This window comes from Sapajus apella, unplaced genomic scaffold (assembly GCF_009761245.1).
Source record: "Sapajus apella isolate SASKATOON/1434 unplaced genomic scaffold, GSC_monkey_1.0 scaffold45, whole genome shotgun sequence".
In the NCBI taxonomy this organism is placed as follows: domain Eukaryota; kingdom Metazoa; phylum Chordata; class Mammalia; order Primates; family Cebidae; genus Sapajus; species Sapajus apella.
In genome coordinates, this window is record NW_022436985.1 from 19,301,795 (window position 1) to 19,329,403 (window position 27,609).

At 39.4% G+C, this 27,609-nt stretch overlaps 1 protein-coding gene across 3 annotated transcripts in view; it reads right to left on the bottom strand.

Annotated features, from left to right (window-relative positions):
* Positions 1-27,609, bottom strand: part of FRAS1 (Fraser extracellular matrix complex subunit 1) — a 464,791-nt gene that overhangs the window by 110,468 nt on the left and 326,714 nt on the right. For all 3 annotated transcript variants that reach the window (XM_032239833.1, XM_032239834.1, XM_032239832.1), the window contains exons 31-38: positions 26,719-26,897; positions 21,525-21,641; positions 14,925-15,039; positions 12,038-12,175; positions 9,630-9,662; positions 4,158-4,289; positions 2,987-3,112; positions 803-1,050 (exon numbers count right to left, since the gene is read on the bottom strand). In XM_032239833.1, the coding sequence (XP_032095724.1) occupies positions 803-1,050; positions 2,987-3,112; positions 4,158-4,289; positions 9,630-9,662; positions 12,038-12,175; positions 14,925-15,039; positions 21,525-21,641; positions 26,719-26,897 (1,088 nt within the window). The remainder of the gene's footprint in view (positions 1-802; positions 1,051-2,986; positions 3,113-4,157; positions 4,290-9,629; positions 9,663-12,037; positions 12,176-14,924; positions 15,040-21,524; positions 21,642-26,718; positions 26,898-27,609) is intronic.

Sequence of the window (27,609 nt, forward strand, 5' to 3'; positions counted from 1 at the left end):
GGAAAAAATCAATATGATTAGCATTCAGATAATCATTCTTCCTTTCAAGGCATTGTAAAAACTAGTCATTATTATGTTTACATAGAGAGCACATATCTGCTTACAACATACGTAACTGCAAAATAAAATTAATTATCTTCATTATCCTTAGCTCCTAAGGTAGAATCAAAGGAAGAAGATGAGTTTAATTACTCAGGATCACTTATAAAGCTAGGGCCAGAAAGGGAAACAAGCCCGAGTCCTTGATCCTCTCCTTGGCCCCCTAACTACACTGCTTCTTGTGGGGCATGAGAAGGAGGGTGAGTCAGTGATCTGGCTGGGAAATCTGACAGAGAGGCACTGCCCCAGGGATTTTTCAGCATTCCATCTAGACTAGACCTGAGACAGAAACTGATGGCAAGTGGGATTTCTCTCAGGGGCCATGAAACATCATTACCTACTAGTCATTGACCACAGAAGCGCTAAAATGTTTTTTTCTTAAACTTCCCATTGGAATATAATGGATGGAGTTTAAACAATGGGGACTCGGGCTTTTATGACACTGGGCCCCTTTCCTGTTGACAATCATCCATCCCTACACATACTCATTGTGTTTCCATCAAAATTTTGCCCATTCACTTCTCTGCTCATGAGACACTAGGAGAAGCAGGATAAACAGTGTAACTACTCCTAAGAGTAGCTGAGAAAAAGTTCTTTTGTGACCATATACCTGCTGCCCCAAATATTCAGCCGTGGCATCACTGTCCAGTCTGTCTCATAAGAAGAGTGGTGGAAAACAAATAGAACAAATGTAAGAACTTACCACGTAAGCAAGGTGTGACCTAGTGATTATGGCTGTTCTTTTACTAGCAACAGTAATGCTCAGAGAGGAGCCAGCAGCCAGTCGAGGCCCTTGGTCTTCTGATAGTGACACCTCTACTTGCACTTCCAGCATTGTCACCGTGAGGCCATCTGTGACTGAGATCTCCATGCTGTCTTCCCAGGAAGAGGAACCATCATGTATATACTGCAGAGCATTTTTCTCAATATCCTTATAGGTGAAAGTGTCACCTTCCAAGAATAAAACAAATTGCAAACTAGTTGCCTCTGGGAATAATGCTTTTCATTGATATAGCACCTTTGTTTTCAGGATTTTAAGGTTCATATTGGATCATAAACTTAGGGAGTTATAAGCTAATCCAACCACTCACCTAATATAGGATTCCCTTTACACCACCCTTGAGAAAGGGTAATTGCTGTCTCCTTTAATACTTTCAAGGTGGGAGGCTCATTGTTTTCCAAGGTAGCTAATTCCACTGGAGATAGCTTTAGGTTTGTTTTTAAGTTCTTAACCATACTGAACTAAAATCTGCCTCTAAATAGCCAGTCATTACTTCTAGTTCTAGAAAAATAAAGGATAAGCCTCTTTTCTTTATGACAGCTCTTTTGGAATCTTACCTTGATACAGAAAATTTTTTGAAAAACTTAAGAAAATAAATTATGCTTGATAAACCTTTAAGAAGTCTGCATTATTTGAAGTTTTTAAAATTAAAAATGAAAAAACATACTTGAAGTTAGAAACCTAAACTGTGCAGTCTGGAGTACTAATCCACGATAAATTTGATAGGTGTTACATAAAAAAAGTTTCAAGTTCACATACCTTTGGGGAAAATGTGAATAAATAAAATTTAAAATATTTTTATACTGCAGGATTCATATTAGTATGTAAATATTAAAGCTTCTCAAGCTTGCCACGGAACCCTTTTCATGAGAAATGTCTGTTAGTGCAGTGAGCCTAATGATTTCACAGAACACAGTTGTGAAATTGCTCTTCTTGGATATTATATTCAACTCTATGTTTTGATAGATTATTAGTTCTAATAATTAGTGCTATGTAATGAGATTGAAGAATTTGCTCATTCTCTGTATTCCTTGTCTAAGTCTTCGGTCTCAACACTGTGTTGTTGCTGTATTTTATTGGTGCTAGTGGCATTATGCCTATAAATAGGTAATAAAACTTACTTTTTACCAACACCTTTAGATTTTATATTTAACTGCACACATACAGATTAAATGCAATGTTAGAGAAACTAGACAATGATTGTTACGTTCCTAAAGTAACTCCTTGGAATGTTTCAAATCTATTCTAATGACATTTCTTAAGTTCAGTAAATTTTAAGTCTACCTTTGTGACTCCCAAATGCTTACTGGTTGGTCTTTAAAATTCCATCTACTATCAATGACAAAGATTAGCCCACCAGTAATATACAGAAGGATACATTACTGTATCTCTAAAAGGAATCATATAAAGGTTCTGAGAAAGTAGAGATTGTTGGAAGAAGATATAGCATCCAGAGGTGAGAACTTTGAAAAGCATAATATTGACTTCAATATATAAGGGCTGACCATTAAAAATTAGATTTACTTGTGTTCTTTGTGTTTTTCTGTACCTTCTAAATAATGAACATACATTATTTTTTATAATCAGAGGAAGCACAATAAGAATTACTTTGGAAAGCCAATCACATTACCATACTGTTACATCACATAGATAATACTTCAAAAACTGTGTTCCTTTTTTTAATAGATGAAGATAGATGTAGTTAACACTATCAGAGTCACAGTGCTAAAAATATTGTGAAGATTCACATATCAAATTAAGACAGATTTATCTCCACGAACAGAGCTAGGAAAGAAGCAGCTGATCCCTCATATGGTGTCATTTTGAACGCATTTACTCCAAGTTTCAGAAATCATCCAATTTCACCTATAGTTTAAGGAACCAGCTTCACAGTGTTCAAGGTAGGGCCAGGAGCAGGTGTGGGGCAGAGGTGGAAGTGGGAACAGGAAGAAGTCTCATATATCAAAGCCAATGAAACTATACACAAAATGAAATAGCTCCTCATCATCTATATTGCAAAGATACTTTGCTCTTATCTGAGACACATAAAAATGACTGTAGAGCAAAAATTCTTCCAAGCAGGTCAGTGACAGAGTGTGTAGCTACCTGTGGCCATTGGCCTGTGGAACTCAGCTGTGTGCTTCAGGAGCACACCATGCTGTGGACGTCTCCGAAGCTCAAAGAAGAGTTCTTCGGGCGCTGTCTCCGCATCTCTTACTACCACCTCAAGTCCTGCAGCAGGAGAAGGAAGTGTGGGGAGAGAGAAAGGGTACATTAAAGATGGTAGACTCTGTATCTATTAAAGCCACAGGCCAGGCTAGGAGTCACATTGTGGGTAATCTGATTGTTAGCAGAAAGCACTGCTTCATTCTAATCAGGCACAGAAGAGTGAAAACAGGTAATACAGTCAATTTCCAAACTGCAAGTAGGTTCTTCCAAAAGTTCACATAAGGTAGTTCTGAATTTAGAACACCTTTTTTCTTCCATACAAATGAGAGCATGCACAGAGGAAGCCCATAGGTAGGTTATCCCTGACCAGTTGGGTTAATTTCCTTCCTGAAAATGCTGAAAATCTGTTGGGCATTTCATTGTTTCATCCCTTATTTTCCTAAAGCTACACAAAGCCAAATTGGGCAATGAACACAAAGGTGAGGTGTTGGGTTAAAGTGACAGTCGTCTCTGTACACGCAGCTTATTTGCAAGTTTGATAATAACGGATTTCAGGCAAAAACCCATATGTAGAAACTGGATAAGGATCTGTAGAACACACCTAACAAAAATCACAATACCTACTGTTTATTAGTAAAATGTTCTTGATAAAACAATAAATTTCTATACATTAATTAGTACATATAATTATATACAAAATAACAGGGCCAACTCAAACTTCTGAAGGTTCTTGTGACCTGTCATTTCTCCTACTACTCTTCACTTTCTAAATAGAAACAAGAGACATCATTGAAATCCCACTCCCCTCTACGTTCTCCTTGTTTCTCTGTTACTTTATACTTCAGTGATGGCAACAAAGCAAACTCTTAGAAAAAAAATTCTGTGTTGTGTTCCATCACTGGGCACTGGCCTCTGAAACTTCATTTCCTTCTCTCTGTGTGGCTTCTGTTTGCATGGAAATGGGCAGGAGAAAGGATACAGGTGAGAACGCAGGCAACTTCTGAAAGAGGAATTTGCTTTTTTTTGGCAACCATCAGGAGGCTTGAAGAAGGGCAGCGATCTGGTCCCATTTCCAAAGCCATGTTTCTATCAGGCTCCCAGTTCTTACCTACAGAAGTGCTGCCTCCTGGGCTGACCTCCAGCCGAGGAGCTGTGACCTGGAACACTGGTAGTTGCTGATCACTGGGAAGCAAGTGAATGGTGAGGACCATCTCCGGACTTGTGTGTTCTCCGTCCGAAACTAGGAAGAATAAACACACACACACAGACACACACACACACACACACACACACACACACACACACAAATCCATTTGCAGTCTGGTCATCTTCAGGCATTTCCACAAATATGTAGCTAGAAACTTTTTTACATTACTTTAACACTTTGAAGAGATGTTTACAAATGAATAAAATAAGCAAGCAAGATGCTGTGAACTTTCTTTTCTATGGATAAGAAAAAAGATAACCATAATAACAAAATGATTCTAAGAGACTACTTTCACAACAAAGGTGATCTTGATATATGTTAGTGGAAAAGAAGGTAATACAAAATCTGTACCCTTAGATGCTACTGGTATAGGCTTTTGTTTATGGAAATATTTCTTGATTCAATTCATTCCCTTAATGTTCTGGATAAATCTGTTCTTTCATGTACTTTTTAAGAAATGGCATGTCTGTGTCTCATTAGAAAAGAATATTTTTAGTAAAAGGCAAAAGATTTATATGATCTGAAGAGGAACCAATCTACCCATCTGACAAAGGGCTAATAACCAGAATCTACAAATAACTTAAATAAATTTACAAGAAAAAAACAAACAACCCCATCAAAAAGTGGGCAAAGGATATGAACAGACACTTCTCAAAAGAAGACATTTATGCAGCCAACAGACATATTAAAAAAAAAGCTCAGTATCACTGTCATTAGAGAAATGCAAATCAAAGCCACATTGAGATACCATCTCACACCAGTGAGAATAGTGATCATTAAAAAATCAGGAGACAACAGATACTGGAAGGATATGGAGAAATAGGAATGCTTTTACACCATTGGTGGGTGTGTAAATTAGTTCAACCATTGTAGAAGATAGTGTGGTAATTCCTTAAGGATCTAGAACTAGAAATACCATTTGACTCAGCAATCCCATTACTGGGTATATACCCAAAGGATTATAAGATATTCAACTATAAAGACACATGTACATGTGTGTTTATTACAGCATTGTTCACAATAGCAAAGACTTGGAACCAACCCAAATGCCCATCAAAGACAGACTGAATAAAGAAAATGTAACACATATATACCATGAAATACTACACAACCACAAAAAAGGATGAGTTTATGTCCTTTGCAGGGACATGGATGAAGCTGGAAACTATCATTCTCAGCAAACTGACACAAGAACAGAAAACCAAACACTGCATGTTCTCACTCATAAGTGGGAGTTGAACAATGAGAACCAATGGACACAGGAAGGAGAACATCACACACCAGGGCCTGTTGGGAATGGGGGAGTTAGGGGAATGATAGCATGGAGTTGGGGGATTGGAGAGGGCTAACATTAGGAGAAATACCTAATGTGTAGATGACAGGGGGTTGGATGCAGCAAGCACAGGTATACCTATGTAACAAACCCCCATGTTCTGCACATGTACCCCAGAACTTAAAGTATAATAAAAAAATAAAAATAATAACTTTTTTAAAAAAGAATATTTTTTAAAAGGACATACAATACTCATACCAATGTCTCTAATGGCATCATTTTGGAAGTAAGCAGGTCCATTTTTACCTGGTCATGATACACAATACCACAAATAGTCAACAAAACAGTGACCTTAAGATTTTATTTCCCTGGACTTTTTGACATCCAAGTGAACACTCATCCCTGAAGGAAATGTGAGAGAAGAATTGCCTGAACTTTGATGCTTATTTCCACTTTTCCATAACTGAATACCCTATCTTTTCCCTAAATGCCAGTTTTGGGGGGAATATCTGCATCACTGACTCATCAAGGTGTTTATCTGTGTGGTCTTTAAGAAAACTGTACTGTCAACTATTTTAAATGCGTGATAAACTTGCCTATGTGTTGGTTATGAGAAACTGGTTTCGTCCCTCTCTTTCTTCTGGAATTAGTAACAAGCCAGCAAGAATCTTGCATAAGCAAAGTTGAGCACTGCTCAGTGACTTGTAATAATTACTCTATTCAAATTTTAGATTTGTCTTTTCCTTGAGACAGATCTGAAAGATATGGTTAAATTTTATAAGGTATACTCCATGTCTTGGAGATGTCCAAAAACAGCCCTACTGAAGGTGAGATGGCATTATCCATATGTGAATGAAGGTTTTATGGTTCTGGTCATTCAGACAAGTGTCAAAATTATTGTCACTGCTTCTTTAAGTTCAGTCTCCTCTCTGGATCTTTAAAAATAGGGACAGATGACCCTTAATTACTGGGGATTTGGTGACAAGCATACAAACTTTTTCATTAATTTTAGTGGATTCAGGATTCTCTGAGGTCCCTGTAATCTAAGTTAAGAAATAATTGCAAAACGTAACCTTATTTTACTTTATATTTTATATATTTTTATTTTTAAGTGAGAATGTCTTAGTTCATTTTCTGTTGCTTGTAATAGAAAACCTAAAACTGAGTAATTTATAGAAGAGGAATTTATTTCTTTCACATATGAAGGCTGAGAAGTCCAAGGTTGAGGGCGTACATCTGGTGAGAGCCTTCTGGCTGGTGGGGACTCTGTGAAGGGTCCCAAGGCGGTGTAGGGAGTCACATGGTAAGGGGGCTGAGTGTGCTATATTAAGTCTTTTTCTTCTTAGAAAGCCATCCGCTCCCCTCCAGTGATTAACCACTAATCCACTAATCCATTAATGATTAAGCCATTCATGAGGGCAGAGCCCTCAGGTTTCAATCACCTGGTAAAGGCTCCACCTCTCGATACTGCCACACTGAGGATAAAGTTTCAACATGAGTTTTGGAAGGAACATTCAAACCACAGCAGGAGGGAAGTCCAGCAAGCCTTCAACATCTTTATTTTACAGGAGGAGAGAAAAGGCACAAAATTAAAGAGCTTTGGTCATATCATACAGCTGTTCGATGTGACCAAAGCATATTCTTGCTTCTGTAAGTGGAAGAAAGCTATTTTCTGGTGCATGTTACATAACAAGCTATCACTTGGGCACAGGGTTTTGCAAACAATCATATAAACTTCCAATCAAAATGTCAGCAATTGTATGTTTAGCCCTCTCTTTAAGGAATGTCTCTAATATCTTTGAGAAACAATCAAACGCCTTTTTGGGCTAAATGTCCCCTGTGAACACCACTTGCCCTAAGTGTGCACCTTGCTCAGATCTGCTCTCCAGAGCTTCTGCACTTGTCTTAAAGACAGTCAGGTCTCAGGAACATCAGCTTTCCTTCTCACTTTATCTGATTTACCAAAATGGCTGTTCCCTCTCATTCTGCAAATTGATGTCAGCTCTTGGGCTTTTTCCTGGCTTATTCATTAACTGTCCAATTTCAAATTCTTTCTCACAAAACTCTGCTTAAGGACATGGCTTTCTACTAGATACCAAGAGTTTTTCTTCTTTAAAATCAACAAAAAAGGAACCTCTGGCAGAAGCAAGATAATTTAAGGTCAGTTCAAGGTCTAATCCCATGGAGCTAAACAGTAGGTTCAAGGATCGTTTAACTGAAAGTCCTACACAAGTTAATTGTTAGCCCTTTATCTACTCAAGCTTTCAGGTAAGAGTTGAGGCTTGGAAACCAAACTGGCACACTACCGTGACACTCACTTTTCGTAACCAACACACATGCATGTGAGACTAAACTAGCTATTCCATGCTCATGCTGTAAGTCAGAAACTTGTATTAAAATCCTGGTTTTACTGTCTACCAGCCATGGAAATCTGAGATCATCTACTGTTTTTTTGAAACAGGGTCTCACTCTGTCACCCAGTTGGAGTTCAGTGGCACAATCATGGCTCACTGCAGCCTCAGCTACCCCGGTTCAAGCAATCCTCCCACCTTGGCCTCCTGAGTAGCTGAGACTACAGGGAGTATTACTATGTGCCTGGGCTGGTCTTGAGCTCCTGGGCTCAAGCAATCTTCCCTCCTCATGCCTCTCAAAGTGCTGGGATTACAAGTGTGAGCACTGTGCCTGGCCAGATTATCTACTTTTGGTATCCTCAGGTTTAAAATGCTGAATAAAAATATCCATCCTTAAAATATTGTTCTAAGAATTAAATAGATAATTTTTATTGTAAATTGTTTTATAAAATATAAAAATCTGCTATATATCATTACTGATTGCATGAAATACACAGAGGACTGAGACTAGAAATGAGCTGATACTGGGTTCATATCAACAGTAGCACAAAACTGAAATTTACTATTGATTCAAGTGTGATTTTTAATCCTCAAAGAAGAAAGGAAGAGCTGGGAGTTATAAAGAGGTGACTCTACTGCCAACATTCTTCCCTCCATGAAACGTAACAGGGGTCATGGATGGTAGATTCTAGTGGAATAGTCAATCCCATCTAAACAGCAATTTAACGATGCTATTTACGGTCAATCATACTCACTTTAGACCTATACAAGAAAGCAGCTTATCCAATGGTGGCCCAGCATAGATACAAGGTCTGACTCTGCTTTTGCTGATTGGCACCCTGCTTCTATTGCACTATGAACTAAAACTAGAATTCAGAGGTCTTCCTTCCGTACACAAGTTTCTCAGCAAACCTCTGGGTGGTAAGGCTTTTCCCTCCAGTAACAAGGCATTCCATGAATGGCTCTATTCAAGACTTTTATACAACTGCTGTTTATTAGCTGAGTATAAAATAGGAATGATTATGTAGCAATAATCGTTCTTGGAGCTTTACATTTATTATTATTATCCGCATGTATGAATGAGGCATTCAGACACAGAGATGTAAGAAACTTTCCCAGGGCAAACTGAACTCCTGGTTATCTGGATGCAGGGTTTAGAATCTTACTTACAATTAACTCTTTAATGGATATTAGGACACATTGAAATTGGGCTTAAACATTAATTTCTCTTCTTTTTTTCTTGAGACAGAGTCTCACTATTGTCCAAACTGCAGTGTAGTAGCGCAATCATAGCTTTCACTGCAGCCTTGACCTCCTGGGCTTAAGGGATCCTCCTGAGTAGGTGGGACTACAGGCATGTGCCACCATCATCCAGCTATCTTTTTTTGTGTATGTGTAGACAAAGTATTGCATTGTTGTCCAGGCTGGTCTTAAACCTCTGTGTTTAAGTGCTGTTCCTCCTCAGCCTTCCAAAGTGCTGGACTACAGGTGTCAGCCAGCGTGCCTGGCTCTTAAACATTAACTTTTGGCATCCCTGGTAGATTTTTTTCCTATGACTATAAAGTAAAGCTATTACTATTTAACTAACCATTTGTTTATTTTAGAAGAAACTTGTTTTAGAAGAAAAATTATATAATTTTTAAGTAGTTCTTAGAAAATAGCTAAAAATAATGATGATGGAACAAAAAGAAGGAACTAATAAGGAAATAAATAATTTTACTTTCTAATAAAATTTAGATGAATCTTTACCTGTGAAGTGGAATTTCACTGATTCTGGGAGGCCTGAAAGAGTAAGAGAGACAACAGTATATTAAACACTTTGGGGTCAGAGAGAGATAGGGAAAGTACAAAATATAGCGCAGAGGTTAGGAAGATAAAGGATGTTCTAATCTAAATTATTCTTATTTAAGGAAAGATCACCAGGTCATTTGCTAATGTTATGTTGAATTTAATGGCACCAACATTAATTTTAAATAGCAAAAAGAACCACATAGTGGAGTAATTTTATATCACAGCTGTTAGTGTGATTTATAATACATTCATTCAGAACTCATTTTATCAGTACATAAAATCCTACAAATCAGTGCACGTGGGTGAGTCGTATATCACTGACAGGGCTCTCAGGTGGGTCAATTCCATTGTAGAACTGAGTGATGCTGAGACATTGATTTACACACTGTAACCATGTGAGAAATTTATTTCACAGCATTTATCCCGTAGATTATACAGCACAGGACTCTGCTCTCTCTGAAGAGGCTCTAGGAAGTTAGGCAAGTTTAGTGGATGCCTTCAACCATAGCTGACATGTTTTCTTTCCCTCTAATTCAGGATATCCTGTGTTTCTTATTAAGTAGGTCTTGCAACATAGGCATTACAGACCCACAAACATTTTCAAGAGCTATTAGTTATCCAGTTACTAAACACTACAGAGGCTAAAGAGGAAGCCTATCCCCACTATTAGAGGTTTTCAATCTAATTGAAGAGTTAACTATTTTCTGGGAGATTAAACTTATGTTAAATAATGGCAAATATCACTTTAAATGTTTACCATAATCAAAAAAGTCTAAATTACTTAAACCATGTTTAGCTGACCATAAGAAATCACCACTTTTATGTATGAATAAAGCTACTGTATAAAAAGAATATCCTATATTTGTGGTGTTATGCAGTACATACACCTTAAAGATTAGAAAGAAATAGGCACTAGTGGCTGGGCACGGTGGCTCACGCCTGTAATCCCAGCATTTTGGGAGGCCGAGGCAAGCAGATCATGAGGTCAGGAGATCAAGAACAGCTTGACCAATATGGTAAAACCCCATCTCTGCTAAAAATACAAAACTGAGTGGGTGTGGTGGTATGTGTCTGTAGTCCCAGTTACCTGGGAGGCTGAGGCAAGATAATCACTTGAACCCAGGAGGTAGAGGTTGCAGTGAGCCAAGATTGCACCACTGCACTCCAGCCTGGGTGACAGAGTGAGACTCCAGCTCAAAAAAAAAAAAAGAAAAGAAAAGAAAAGAAAAACAGGCACTAATATTTTTGGAATAGTCCAAGGCATAAAGATATGTAAGGGCAGAAACTTAAAACACCTGACTTCTTGATTACTGGATCAAGGGAAGAGATAGGGTGGCAGAGATTAAGGGTATGTCAGGCTTTGTGGAAGGGCATACTGGCTTTAATGAGAAACTTGGTTATTTTTCCATTCAGTCTTCTCTTCCATTAAAAGGGTGTCTTATACCAAATTCTAGTCTCATCCCAAAAGGTTACCTGCATGCCCCATGTCTACATAAAACCTCCCCTGAGGTACTGCAGGACCCTTGCTGGCCTTCCCTTACCCTCATGCCATCCACTCTGGCCTCCTTGTCAAGTCTACTGATATCACTGTGGTTAAAGAGTTTCTTATGAAAAGCTGTTCCCTATATCTGAAAACTTCCACTGGGTTCCTCTTGATGTTAGAATAACAACCCAAATCCTTACAGGCTCCAAGGGTCTGTCACGTGTGGCTTCTGTCTCTCCCACCAGAAACATCCCTGCTCTGCCTGACCCTTCACATTTCAGACACACAGACACCATGTTCTCTCCTTCTCCAGGCCTCTGCATGTGGGGCTGGTGCCCTTCCTTCAGGAACATTTTCCTGACCATCCAAAATACACACAGTTTGCCTCATCCGCTCCTACCCATCCCTCCACTGCTAGTATCTTCTTCACTGACCTCTCAGTCTAGGCCAGTCTGGTTATGAGTAATTCCACCACTGAACTTTTTCCCTCCTTCTCAGAGCTCTTATCTCAGTTTGCAATTAAACATTCATTCCTGGGGTTATTTATCAAATTCTGTCTTTACACATCCTCCAATCACCAAGAGCAGAATCCATGCCTCTTTTTGCCTGCCACTATAGCTCCAAGACCTCATTCAGTGATCGGCACACAGGAGGCGCAAAATAATGATTTATTGAAAATATGCCTGCATACATGAAAACATGAAAAAAAAAGAAGAAACTGAGCCCAAGCTACACATTGGCTGATGGGTCTCAAGCTATTCTGAATAGCTAGAAAGCAAGGGCAGCAAGTGGACCAGAAGACTGCGGGGAGAGTTAGGGCGAGCCTGTGATGCAGAGCCACAAAGAGCCGTTGGGTGCCTGAAAGCAGAGAGGAGAGCATTACCAGCAAAGGAGAAGGCCATGAGCTCCTGGAGGTGGGGGGCTGCTGGGGGAGGGCGGTACAGGACTTTGCCCTGGTTAATATCCTCTTGCGTGAAATACTGAATAGGAGAGTGAGGGTGGTCCCGGTGCTCGATGATACCTGGGAGGAAGAGATTTGGCATGAGCATCAACAGTAATACTCATCACTGACTGAATGACTAGAGCCTACTCTTCTTGTTGGTGGGAGTCTTTCATCCTTCAGAACCTGACTGTTCTCAGGTTGCTCTTGGTATGCTATTCTCTGGTAATTAAAGAAAAGGGAAAATCAGAAACTCAAATGAGTTTTGACTGGGATTTATGAAACATAAACCACAATGGGATGGTTAATACTCAGTGTCAACTTGATTGGATTGAATGATGCAAAGTATTGATCCTGAGTGCATCTGTGAGGGTATTGCCAAAGGAGATGAATATTTCACTCAGTGGGCTGGGAAAGGTAGACACACCCTCAGTCTGGGTGGACACCATCTAATCAGCTACCAGCATGGCTAGAATGTAAAGCAGGCAGGCCAGGTGTGGTGCCTTATGCCTGTAATCCCAGCACTTTGGGAGGCTGAGGTAGGTGGATCACCTGAGGTCAGGAGTTCAAGACCAGCCTAGCCAACATGATGAAAACCTGTCTCTACTAAAAGTACAAATTTAGCCGGGTATGGTGGCACATGCCTGTAATCCCAGCTATCTGGGCAGTTGAGGCAGGAGAATCACTTAAACCAGGAGGCAAAGGTTGCAGTGAGCTGAGATTGTGCCACTGCATTGAAGCCTGGGCAACAAGAAAGGAACTCCATCTCAAAGACAAATAAATAACATTTAAAAAATAAAGCATTAGAAAAACATGAAAAGACTAGATTGGCCTAGCATCCAAGCCTACATCTTTCTCTCATGCTGGATGCTTCCTGTCCTTGAACATCAGACTCCAACTTCTTCAGTTTTGGGGCTCTGACTGGTTGTCCTTGCTCCTCAGCTTGCAGTCGGGCTATTGTGGAATCTTGTGATTGCATGAGTTAATACTTAATAAATCCCCTTCATATATATATGGATATCTATCTATCTATCTATCTATCTATCTATCTATCTATCTATCTGTCTATATGCCTATCCTATTAATTCTGTCCCTCTAGAGAACCCTAATACACATAGTAAGATGCAAACTACTGCCCTACCATAGCCTAGACCAGGTAATTTTCCAGAAGTCATAGACATGGTCACGTAATTATGAGATTCTCTCAATTGAGTTTCAATTCAAAGGTCCTTGAGAAACTGGCACAGACTGGTCTGGTAAGGCTGTAAAAAGACTTTTTTTCAATCTAACCTCTTTCCTTCAGAAACTCCTTAGACTCTGCAATAATCTTTGGCTACAGTAACATGGATCTTGATTATTCTAAGAACTGATTTTGTAATTATCACTGCTTGTGATAAATGCTTTAGAGGCTGAAGATTTGCCTGTTGTTTCTAAATTTTTCAGGTACAGAACTAATGCTGTGATCATTTTTCATGTCCTATTCACTCCTTAAAAGGAGGGCACATATGATGCTTGGCGTTGAACTAATTCACCTTCTGCGGGGCTGAGAGGGAGCCAGCCATTCCCCAGAAGACAGCCCAGGCTGCTGGTTTGAAAGGGCTCCATCTCTACTCTGGCAATGTAGGAAGAATCATTAGCTATGACTTAGCAGATTACAAAGGAGAGGAATGACTTTTAGACTTTTAATTTCTTTGGATTTTATAAAAAGGGTAATGGAATTTAATTTCTGACTTTTCTCTCACCTTGGAAATTTCATAATGTGAGAGTCTTACATTTGGGGCAGTGGCTTGGTCTTGGTCTCACAGTCCCAGATGTGGAAGCAAATTATCTTAATAGAAGCTGATCTTCTTGCTGTGAGGAGCAGCCGCACCTCTACTGACCTTTATGTTGTTTGGATCTGTGTTCCCACCTAAATCTCATGTTCAATAGTAATCCTCAGTATTAGAGGCCGGATATGGTGGGAGGTGACTGGATCATGGGTGCAGTTTCTGGTGAGAGTGAATGAGTGAGTGAGTGAGTGATGAGATTTTAAAAAGTGTATAACATCTCCCCTATCCCCTTTCCTCCTGCTCCACTCATGTAAGATGTGCCTGCTTCTCCTTCATCTTCTGCTATTATTGTAAGTTTCCTGAGTCCTCCCCATCCATGCTTCCTGTATGGCCTGTGAGACCATGAGCCAGTTAAACGTCTTTTCCTTATAAATTACCCAATTTCAGTTATTTCTTTATAGCAATATGAAAATGGACTAATACAGGCATAGGCTTATTGTTAAGATGAAAGTCAAGAGATCTAAAGGCTGGGGACTGATGGCAGGGCCCCACATCTTCTCTGACTATAGTTCTACATTCACATGTTCCTGGATAGGAAGAGGAGTATGTATCCAACTGGGGAAGGAACTGAATATGTGTGGCTCAGCCTGCTTTGGGCTCCCTGGCAGACCTCCTTATCCTGAACACATGCTCATTGTGGTCCATTCTCCCATTATAATCTCACTAGGGCAGGCCCTGGCCCTATAGAGATAATGGCTCCATGTCCAGTTCTGCCAGTACATGGGAGGGGAGCTCAACCCAGTAGCATATACATTCTCCATCCAGCATGCTCTGTCAATGCCAAAGCCATCACATTCATCTTCTTCTGAACACAGTGTTTTTCTCTCTCAATTAGTTCTAAACTAGAAGACAGGAGCAAGGAATATGAATAATTATTATCCCTTGAAACCTTAACAAGTATCTCTATGTATACAAGCAGACAAAACTCCAAAGATATTATGACTGGTCAAAAACTAGAAGACAATAGCATCACTCAAAAGATCATTTACCGCACATCTTACCTTGATTTGGATGCAGAGGTAGAGTGATATTGTAGACAATCTTTCCACTTGGCCTCTCAGAGTTTATAAAGGAGAGGGAATGAGGCTGGATGACAGTCAGGCCATCTTCTCGAGCCTAAACAAAGTTTAAGAAGAAAAAGGAAAACATGGTATGAAAAAATAAAAGCCAGAGGCAAAAACAGACCTTATTAAGAAAACAAAAACAAATTTGCTCTGGGCTTTTAAATTAGTTACACTTAGTAAAATTTTCAAGAGTTCAAAAGAAGGATCTGGCCTCTTGCATTACAGATTTTTTTCCCAAGCCTCAGGCCCCTCCTAGGTTTAGAGAATTCTTTTCAGGTTTTCTTTTTTTTTTTTTTTTCTTTTTTTTTTTTTGAGACGGAGTTTCGCTCTTGTTACCCAGGCTGGAGTGCAATGGCGCGATCTTGGCTCACTGCAACGTCCACCTCCTGGGTTCAGGCAATTATCCTGCCTCAGCCTCCTGAGTAGCTGGGATTACAGGCACGCGCCACCATGCCCAGCTAATTTTTTGTATTTTTAGTAGAGACGGGGTTTCACCATGTTGACCAGGATGGTCTCGATCTCTTGACCTCGTGATCCACCTGCCTCGGCCTCCCAAAGTGCTGGGGTTACAGGCGTGAGCCACCGCGCCCGGCCTCTTTTCAGGTTTTCTTGTACCCTAGTCTTCTCTTCCCCCCGCTGCCTCCCAAGGTTGCTCCAGTGCATGCAGTGGGGATATTGTTACTTTTTTCTTAGGTGGAACATGTTTCCAAATGAGGCATCCCAGCTGACTATTCAACTATCTTGCTACTCACAGCCGGCTCACTGTGTCTCTCTTCTAACTTTTGTTTTCTTTAAGACACAGGATCTGGCTCTGTCTCAGGCTGGAGTGCAGTGGTCATAGCTCATTGCTGCTCCCCTGACTTAATGGGCTAAGTTGAATCTGGCCAGAAGTTCTAAGGACTCAGCTGAGATATTTAAGTCTTGGCTCCAAGAAGTTCTTCAAAGCATTGCCCGCCCTGGTCCTCAGTTTTGCTAATGGAAACTGTGATGCCTTCTGGTAACAAAGGCCTAAAAGTGAACCCACCTCAAACACCAAAAAAACCTCACCATTTGCATTCACATATTTAAGAGGTATTTGTTTATTAAAGAACATAGCAAGGCCGGGTGCGGTGGCTCAAGCCTGTAATGCCAGCACTTTGGGAGGCCGAGGCGGGTGGATCACGAGGTCAAGAGATCGAGACCATCCTGGTCAACATGTTGAAACCCCGTCTCTACTAAAAATACAAAAAATCAGCTGGGCATGGTGGCGCATGCCTGTAATCCCAGCTACTCAGGAGGTTGAGGCAGGAGAATTGCCTGAACCCAGGAGGCGGAGGTTGCGGTGAGCCGAGATCGCGCCATTGCACTCCAGCCTGGGCAACAAAAGCGAAACTCCATGTCAAAAAAAAAAATAAATAAATAAATTAAAGAACATAGCATAGACAATATTCCCATTTTTCTTCCTTCTACTGTTAGAAAGAACTAGATACTGCTTTTTCTCTTCCAGCTTTCAGAATCCAGTGAGTGAATGTGGCAATATTAGTCAGAGGGCTGATGCATGTGTAGCTTTTACTATCCCTTCCCCTGTATACATCCATAACCCACTAACAGCGGCAACACTCTAAAAACAAAAAAGGAGAGCTTCAGATATCTATCACTAGGCATGGTGGTGGGTTAGGGACAGCAGCAAAAACACAGTGTGGAGAAGGGAAAAGGGAAACTAGCCCGAGCAGCGGACCCTCTCCTGGGTCAGGGATGCTGTTCTAAAACAGAGCAAAAACATCCAGCTCATCATGGCTCTTCCTAACTGATCCCGGCAGGTGGGTTAGAGTGTGATGTGCTCTCCTGCTCTTTGAAGCCCTGCTTCTTTCAGATGGAATCTACTCATTTAGAAAAGGATTAAGTGTGGCTCAGTAATGCTCATAGAGGAGGGTGTGGTGTTCTTCCTTTAACCATGAAAAGATTGAAGGTTGCAGTTGCTTTGTAATTGTCCCCAAGGCATATTTATCCTGGGGAGAGGCAGAATTTGCAGGTTAGAACAATCCCCCTATAGTAAAGAGTCATATTTCAGGCCCTTGCTCAGGTCTGGAATGTAATGAACAAGGAAAATTAGAATTGTGAATAGCAGCTGGTCTCTCACCCTAAAATAAAACAAGTAAGGACAACAAATTAAAGATATATGCCCTATATAAGGTGTTACTATCCCGTACATGTTTAAACACACCTATAAACATGTACACATGTAGGTACACTAACGAACCAAAAAGTATAGGCTCTGTGCATTGTTTGGTGCTGTTTGCTACCTTTTAATATCAAAACTATCATAACAACTGAATATTCTCAGAGTACCATGGGGTATTCTGAAAATCTAGATGCCCCTAAATAATAAAGTAATAAAAAGAGGGAATTATTACAGACATGGGACTGTGGAAAGGGAAATATGTCCCAGCCAAGATAAGAGTCTATTTTGAAATTTATTGATACTATTTTTCTCCTAATATAAATAGACACTACATAGAAAAAGGACTTGATTCTGTGAGGAAAGCAATATTGAGTTTGAGATATATCAAAGTATAATCAATTTTAATATTGGCTGCTTAGAATGTTCAATATTTATCAACTAAATATAGTAAGAAATGAGAGATTACACTTCATAGAAATCATTGCAAAAGACATTTTTAAAATAATATATCTGTCAACAAAAGAAGATTACAGAATAATTATTTTCATAATGGCCATGTTACCTCTGCATATATCCAGATGCCAGCTGCTTCTCCCACCCCACTGCCACCACTCTGCTCAGGGACACAGTCTCTCCCCAGGATTACCCCAGTGGCCTCCCAATTGCTCTCTTGCCTCTCCAACACTCCCTTTCAGCACAGCAGCCAGTGTGATCCTTTCACAAGGACATGAGACTTCCGCTTAACATCCTGCAATGGCTCCCCGTTTTAATCAGAAGAAAAGCCAAGTTCCTACAATGAGCTGTGAAACCCAGCAGACCTGCCCCAGTCCACAGACATCACATCTGTGAATTCACTCACTCTGCTCCAGCACACCCTTCATGAGTGCATCTCAAATTGAACATGCCATACTTCCCACCAAAAGTCCTTGTACATTCCTGATCTTGAAGAAAGGTACCTCTAAATCCTCAGACATTGGATGTTTTGCCCTCCTCCCACATCTAGGAACCTCTGTGTCTCTAAGTCTCTCTTAATCTCTCTCTCTCTCTTTTTTTACCATCTTAGCCATTTTTCAGTGTACAGTTCTGTAGTGTTGACTATATGCATGTTCTTGGGCAATGCATCTCTAGAACTCTCCCACCTTGAAAAGCTGAAACTCTATATCCATTGAACAACTCCTCCTTTCTCCCTCTCTCATCACGTCACACACTCTACCCCCGGAAACTACTATTCTACTTTCTATTTCTTTTGACTACATTCTACTTTATATCTCATATAAGCAGAATTATGCAGTTTTTGTTCTTTTGTGACTGGATTATTTTCCTTATCATAATGTCTTAAACATTCATCTATGTTGTAGCCTGTGACAGGATTTCCTTCTTTTTTAAGGCTGAATAATATTCGCGCACGCGTGTGTGTGTGTGTCTCACATTTTCTTTATCCATTTCTCTGCTGATAGACATTTAGATTGCTTCCACCGCTCAGCTATTGTGAATAATGCTACCATGAATATGTGTGTGCAGACCTCTTCAAGATCTCCTGAACTCTTAACCATGGGCTCATGCCACTAATTGTTCTTGCTCTAGATGACTGCAATAGCCTGTTTGTTTTCTGACTGGCCCCCATCTAGGATGTTTTCTACCCTGTAGCCAGAATGATCTTCCTAAATTGATCATTAAAAATCTGATTACGGCACTCTTCTGCCACAAATCCCTCAACACCTTACTTGCCCCAACAGCCTTTCAGTACAAAATGGAAACTCTATCTTATACTTAAGGTCTTCCATGAGCTGACTCTCATTTCTTACTGCCTTTTCACTCAGGGATTTTATGCTCCAGCTAACTGAACTACCTGTAATGTCTCAAATATGTCATGATCTCCTATGTCTCCACCTTTTCTCAGCTGCCTCTCCTCAAGCCTGGGATATATTCTCCCCAATTCAGTCTAGATCAGTCGTTCTTCAAGTGTGGTGATCTTGGCAGCATCAAACAGCATCACCTGGAAACTGGTTAGAAATGCAAATTCTTGACTCTACATCAGATCCACTGAATTAGAAAACACTGCGGTGGGGTCTAGTAATCTGTGTTTTATTTTTTAAATTTTTAATGTTTTAAATTTTTTTTATTTCCATAGGTTTCTTTTGGGGGCAACAGATGGTATTTGCTTACATAAGTAAGTTCCTTAGTAGTGATGTGTGAGATTTTGGTGCACTCATTACCCAAGCAGTATGCACTGAACCCAATTAGCAGTCTTTTATCCCTCACCCATTATTCTAAGTGAAGTAATTCAGGAATGGAAAACCAAACATCATATATTCTCACTCATAAGTGGGAACTAAGCTATGAGGATGCAAAGGCATAAGAATGATACGATGGACTTTGGGGACTCAGAGGGAAGGAGGTGAGTGCAATCTGTGTTTTCATCAACTCTACAGTGATTCTAATATAGGATTAAGTTTGAGAATCCTGGTCTCTAGATAATTGACACTCACCCAGCTCTGTTCACCTGAGGAAGCTTCTGTGATCCTTTCTCTCGCTCTGCTGGATTTGGTGCCATCCCATTTGCTCCCATATCATTGCTGTGTCATAGCATTTATCATTGTATTATCTGTGCTTATTTATTTGCCTGTCTCCTCTTCTAGACTTAAAGTTCCTTGAGAATAAAGATTGTGTTTTATGGTCATTGACTGTCCAATGTCTTTCACAGCACTTGGCATACATTAGGAGCTCGAAAGTGTTTATGAATGAGAGACTGAATGAATGGAGAAGTAGATTCCTACCTTTAATCACATATACAAGTATACTAAATATACCATATAGGTATTTACCATATGCATTCACAATGTATTTACCAAATATCTCCAAAACTTGTGTGCTTAGATGAGACTAAATGACTAAATTGAGAATGCATTTTTGTTACAGATCACAAGTATATTCTAAAGTAATGGCCCTAATTAGTGTCAAAAAATATATAAACTATATATTTAAGTAACATAAAAGTAGGCTAATTACATTTTACAGTAAACTCACCTAAGTTTTAACTGGACAGACCTAATTTGCAAATATGTAACCTAAGCCCCTAAAGGCTAACTGACTTGAAAAGTCTCTTCAGAGCTCCACAGTGACAGAGCTGGAAACAGCACTGTCTTCCTGGCTCCTGGCCCATTTTTTCCTCCGAACTGAAAATAACACTGCATTAGCATTTGGCAAGACCTGTGTGTGCACATTTTTCTTAACAGTTTAGAGAAAATTCTGATTCAAGTTCCTGCAGTCAGAATGACGAATTATAGACTTTATAGTGCTGCTGAATTATGATTTCTTTAAATTACGGTTTATGGTGGAAATGCCGATACCAGCTATTCATTAAAGACTTTTTATTTTCCCTTTATGTCTCTGTCATGCCCCAGACCCATAATTTCTAAAAACTATACCTGTTCTCTTTGTTGTGGCTCAAGGCTGATACACTACTTTGGAGCATAATTGTGTGGGTACTAACTAAAATGTGGACCCATGATAATTAATTTACAAGGTCTTACATGCTTGCAGCTATGTCTGGAAGAGGGGTTTTGGCATTACAGCCCCCGCAACAGAGACTAAGAGTCATGAGGGAGTTGCTAATTGTCTAAACTAAGCTTCATGTACTAATTCAGTTGACACCTTGCTTCACATCTTCCCATGCCTCACACTCCTTCCCACTAGCACACGAGGCTTTCTGTGATAGCTTGATGACCTCCTAATCCTCATCACACCTCCTTGCTGCCTTCCTAATTTCTCCAATCTTCTTGAACTGTTTGCAATTTTGCAACCATTCTATTCTCTCTTGCCTGTGGGTCTTTGCATGTGCTCTCTTCACTTATGGCAGTGCCCTTTGTCATCACCTCTCCATTCCTCCCAATGTGCCCCCAAATTATCACTTGGATAATTGCTATTTATCTTTCTGGATTCAGCATTGAGACACATTCTCTAGGAAGCTTTTACAGTGGAAAGTTTCTCATAGGACTTCTAGAAGATGGAATAATAGTTTCTCTGCTAGGTAGTGCTCTATCTAGGGGACCAATGATACCCAAATATTGATTTCATGGACATAAGCCTGAAATTTCCTCCAAATTTTCAAGGAGAACCCCTGGAACATCTGGGATACCGTAGAGAGGACATCAGCAATGGATGGGAGATCAATATGGATTCTGCATAAACTTCCTTTCACTCTGGAAATTTAAAGTTCCTTTTCAAGTCAATGAGAAATGTGATCATTAGGCTTTTTGGCCCCCGAATCTGTGATCTAGGCCAGGCACTTACTGCATACAAAACCAGGATACTCTATCAAATCCCATCAGCATGCTTCCTTTAAGTGGAAACCACAAGTCTACCACTCAACTCACAGTCATATGGAGAGATGCTTCCAGAGACAGTTTAGGTGCTTCAGGTGCCTGTGGTAAGATGGCGATGTTGAACATGCGGCTCTCTAGGCGAGTCTGGTCACCGGAGGCACTGGACACCTGAAAAGAAGGTCATCTTGGTGAGCCTCTTATCTTCTACTGGGCCGAGCATGTCAGTATGTGGTTTTTTCCCTCATTTAAGCCAGCCATCTTTGAATTCTATATGCTCCTGCATTATAATTCTCATTCTGCCCTTCATATTTTAATATTGATCTTTTAGTAATTGTGAAAAGATATATAATCATTTTAGGCAAAGCTGAAAATGCAGGAAAGTATAAATAAGAAATAAAAAATCAGCTAGAATTTCACTACCTAGAAATAGTGAATATTAATATGTTGATATTTATTTTATATGCACACATATCAATTTCATACAATTTTTTACTTAACGCGACACTATGATAGTTTGCTATATCATTAAACATGCTAGAAAATATAATTTTTGAGGACTATATAATGTCTTGTTATGAGTATGCAATATGATTTGTATTCCATTTCTTTCCTTTTTAACCAGCACAGGTAAATGTTAGGTAAGTAACAAATCTCAGCCTCATTATTGCAGGGCAAGATTAGTAACGTTCACAATTAGGGTAGCGGTCACAAAATCAACTTTTTCCTGCTTCAAAAACCTGAAGAATGTTGCTTTTTCTATGCAGCTTCTCCCTCCTTATCAGTTACTGAACTGCCCTCTTAAACCTTTCTTCTCTCCATTGTTTGCTAAGCCCTGTGTGACATGGAGTTGCATCCATTGGCAGGGTTCTATCAATTCTGAGAAAAAGAGGCAGAGATATCAGCCCTTTCTCTATGTCTTTAAAAGTTACTCCAACAGAAAGCCTGTCTTCTCTGTCTTCATCTTGACCACATCAGATGCCTGGGATCGAGTTTCAAAATGTATGTTTTTAAGGAGATACAGCGTCACTGCAAATGATCTTATTGACAATAACTATAATTCACTTATCATCTATTATGGGATCAGCACTGCATTCACTATTTTTCAAGGGTTATCTTACTTATCCACAGAGTAGATATTACTATCCTCCTTTTTACAGGTAAGGAAACTGAAAGTCAAAAAATTTAAGCAATGTGTTAAAGTCACAAAGCCACAAGTGGCAGTATTTAACCAGATCAGTCAGCTTCAGGATCAATCCACTGACCAAGATGACTCACTTTGGTAGCTTTAGGAAATTAGATAAGGAGGGGGGAGGGGTGGAAATACATTCTATCTTTTGAAGAAAAAGAATCACATTGAATAGGTAGTGAAATGCAGTCATATTACTGAGCAAGCGAATCAGTCTAGTAAAGACACTGATGGGAAATGTGTTGGTCTTTTTCAAACCACATTTCCTAAGACTGTGTCAAAGTGGCCTGAATATACCCAAACCAGGGCTCCTTCCCACACCAAAAATGACTCTGAATGTGCAAGCTTTCTTTGCACTATGCCATGGCCTATCTTCCTTCTTTCTTTTTTCTTTTTATTATACTTTAAGCTCTGGTGTACACGTACAGAATGCGTAGGTTTGTTACACAGGTTTACACATGTCATGGTAGTTTGCTGCACCCATCATCCTGTCATTTACATTAGGTATTTCTCCTAATGCTATCCCTCCCCTAGCCCCCCATGCCGTGGTCTATTTTCCAATCCCACTCACATTACATATGTCCCAACTCTTAGATGCAAAGTAACAGATGGGATGCATTGATGGCTCATGATAGCACATCAACATTAAAATGGCATTAAATCCATGTAATTCTTGCCAGCTGCAGTGGCTCATGCCTGTATCCCAGCACTTTGGGAGGCCGAGGTGGGCGGATCACTTGAGGTCAGGAGTTTGAGACCAGCCTAGCCAACATGGTGAAAACCCACCTCTATTAAAAATACAAAAAAATTAGCCAGGCATGGTGGCGGGCGCCTGTAATCCCAGCTACTTGGGAGGCTGAGGCAGGAGAATTGCTTGAACCTGGGAGGCGGAGGTTGCAGTGAGCAGAGATCACGCCATTGCACTCTGGCCTGGTTGACTGAGTGAAATTCCGTCTCAGAAGAAAAAAAAAAATCATGCAACTCATTGTACTGTATTTTCTGCTTTTTAAAAAAAGAAAAAGAATTATTACAACAGGATTTTTGTTTGTTTGTTTAAAGTTTGAAATCCTTAGGGACACTCAAATGATGAATGGGAAAAGTTGCTAACTACTTATGTTAGCACCCATCTGTAGTGTCTATCTCATTTCATATCAAAATATGAGATATGCTTATAAAACAATCAGACTTTTAAAATAAACAAACCAAAACTTTGACATCAGGAGAACATAATCCCAGACCAGAAAGCTGTTTCATATTTGCAACAAAGATGCTGTCAGTGTTCAAAATGCATTTTTGGGAATGCCTTCAGACAAAGTTTACAAATCATATAAGAAACTCTGAGCTCATTTCTTCATAATTACTCCCCATTTGAACCCAAAATAATTATCATCTTTTTCTCACGAGATCTTAGTCTGACTTTTGGCTATTTAACTATATTTTTTAAATCCGCTTCCACAAGATGATACACTGTCACTGTTGAGGATAATCTAAAGAATATCCCACACACTTTGAAGGCAATTTCACATGAGTTCTAAACACATTTTGAGCAAAATGTGTGAAGGCTCTCCAAAGGGAACTGCTTTCTCAGTAATAATGTTCATTCAACTGGACATCTTCATCCAGTAAATTTTTTTTAATCACTAATTTTTATTTTATTTTTATTATTTTAAAACTTTATTTACTTTATTTACCCAGTAACCAAATTGCAAAAGCAATCAAATACTATTTTGAGCAGCTACTTTGAATCCCCTTCCAGGAAAGTGCTCCATATTGATAACATTCTCCTTCCTGACCCCATGAAGCAAAGGCAGATTTGAGGATTCTAGTTTGAGGAGGTGACTTCCTTTGATTGAGGTCTTTGCCTTCATTCTGACTCACTCTTTGATGACTGCTGCAGTCCCCAGGTGCTAAAAATGAAAAGTTAACTTGGGCAAAGGGCACCCAATGTTTGCTCACTCATTGGACATTCAATGTGCTCAGGATAATCTCATTTTAATGGTTTCCAAATTTATCTCAACCTGCTCTCTGGAAAAGCACATCTTTTACACAATATAAATTAGTCAGGCGATGAAGATGTACATGCCAGGTATCAGAAGCAGAATGGATGATCATTTTAACAAGGTGAGCTGGGTGAGTTCAGCCCCAACTGGCTTCCCAGACAAAGGAAAAGACTCAGATTTTGAGAGGCGCTGACACTGCTTTGGTTGATTCCCATAAACACAGATATTTTCTCCGACACTTTACCAAATTCTCTGCATCTGTGCTTAAACACTCTTTCTCATTCATAATTCCTTATTCCTTTGTATTTCTGTACGGTTCTTTATTGCCAAATTGTGCTTGCCAGAGGTTTGCCTAATTTTATTGATCTTCAAAATCAGGTTTTGTATTTGTTTATCATTTCTAGCATTGTATAATTAACCAATTCCTCTGCTTATGTCTGCTAAATCCTTCCTTTGGCTTTCCTTAGGTTTCCCTTGTAGTTCTCTGGCTTCTTGAGTTAAATATTTTGTCCATGCATTTTAATGCTCTCTTGCTCAATAATAAGAGCTTAAGGCCATCAATTTTCTTCTGAGTACAATTTTGTCCATATGATTTAAGTTTTGATAGGTTATTTCCTCCTAATCAATATTTCTTAAGAGTTTGCCGTTCTGATTTTCTTTGAGGAATTTTCTAGCAATTATTTAAGAGATCATTTAAAATATTGCAAGTGGCCTAAATTTTTGTTTATCCTTTTATTATTAATTAATAATTATACTTATAATAGCTAGAGAATATATACAGTATAACTTTTTTTTTTTTTTTTTTTTTTTTTTGAGATAGAGGCTCGCTCTCTCATCCAGGCTGGAGTGTAGTGGTATGATCATGGCTCAGTGCAGCCTCCACCTCCCAGGCTCAAGTGATACTCCCAACTAGCTGCCATTATGCCGAGCTAATTTTCACTTTTTTTTGTAGAGAGAGGGTTTTATCATGTTGCCCAAGCTGGTCTCAAACTCCTGGACTGAAGTAATCTGTCTGCCTTGGCCTCCCAAGGTGCTGAGATTACAGGCATGAGCCACTGCACCCAGCCTACACAGTACAATTCTTGTTCTTTAATCTACTGAAGGTCTCCTTATGGTCTGGTATTTGACCAATTTTTACAAATGGTAATAACAAACCCTTGTATAATGCTAACTATGTGATAGGCAGTATTCAAAGTGCTCTATATGTATTAACTCATTAAATCCTCACAATAATCCTGTTTGACAGACAAGGAAAATGAAGCATAGAACTTTTGCCCAAGTAATTTGCCCAAAGTTGTATAGCTAGTAAGTGGCAGAACTGACACCTAAGCCTGTTGAGTTTTGGCTATAGGCCCATGATCTTATCACAAGATAGTAAGTGTTCCAGAACATTCAAAACTAGAATATAAGATTTTTTTCTCTATATAGTATTTTTATATTTTAAAAGAATTTTTTTTTCTGAACACTTTGGCTATTATCTAACCCAAACATCTTGGTTGTGGATAACGCTGCTTATAAAGATATACATATATCTGAACTGACAAATTAAAAAAATATCCTAATGCTATGAATTGCATTTTGTAGGGAATTCCCCTGATATGGTTTGGCTGTGTCCCCATCCAGTTCTTGTCTTGAATCATAGCTCCTATAATTCCCACGTGTTGTGGGAGGGACCCAGAAGGAGATAATTGAATCATAGGGGCAGTTTTCCCTACACTGTTCTCATGGTAGTAAATCTCACAACAGCTTTTGGTTTTATAAGGAGTTTCCCTTTTCACTTGGCTCTCATTCTCTCTTCACTGCCTCCACGTAAGACATGTCTTTCACCTCCCACCATGATTGTGAGACTTCCTCCACCACATGGAACTGTGAGTCCATTAAACCTCTTTTTCTTTATAAATTACCCAATCTCGGGTATGTCTTTATCAGCAGCATGAAAAGGGACTAATACATCCCCCAAACGTGATTTCCTGTCAACTGTAGGAAATTACTCAAGTTGATTATTAATAAGAGTGATTGGATTCATCAGATTTCAGAAAAGTCAGGAAGTAGAGGGTACCTGGAAGCGAAAGGAGTCACTCTGGGCTGGGGCTCCTGAGTGCCTGTACCATACAATGCCTTCATTGATGTCCTGCTGAGTGAAGGTGCTGGTGGGGGTAGCTGTCCTCCCATCAGGCAGGTGCTGCCCTTCATCTGCAGGGCTGTCTGCAGGCATATTCACGAGAAGGACCACCTCCCCTAGGAAGGCACAGATCACACAGTTGGTGAGGGTGCTTAGGAAAAGTCAGAGCACTTACCTCCTTTCCTACTAATCTTTTTTTTTCTTTTTAACTAAAAATAAATGATGTACTTATTTATTTTTATCTAAGGTGAAGGAAAGGATGTTAACACATAATTCAGTAGACAGTATTGAATTCACCTTTAGACAGAGAATTGTCAAGCTTTCTGCTAAAAGAACTAAAAGTCATTCAAGGGCAATTCATGTATGAAGTTACTGACTTATATCTACTAAAAATTACATAAGGAGACTAAGATAGTAGTGAATACTATGAACAAATACTCAAATACTGAGAATTGAATGGATTCATTTCTATGCATGACTTTCTATGTAACAGAAAATGTCTTCCAGTCAAGAAGTTTTTGGTGAAAATATCATGGGAAATTAGAAACAATTCAGTGGAAGTTTTTCTTGAGAGAATTCTGTCCAGTGATAGTAATACAGGTTCACTATCCCTTATCTGAAATTCTTAGGACCAGAAGTATTTCGGATTTTAGATTTTGGAATATTTGCATATACATAATGAGACATCTTGGAATCAGAACTCAAGTCTAAACATGAAACTCATTTATGTTTTATATGCACCTTGCACACATAGCCTGAAGGTAATTTTATATAATATTTAAAAATAAATTTTGTGCATGCAAAAAGTTTTGACTGTAACCTTTCACA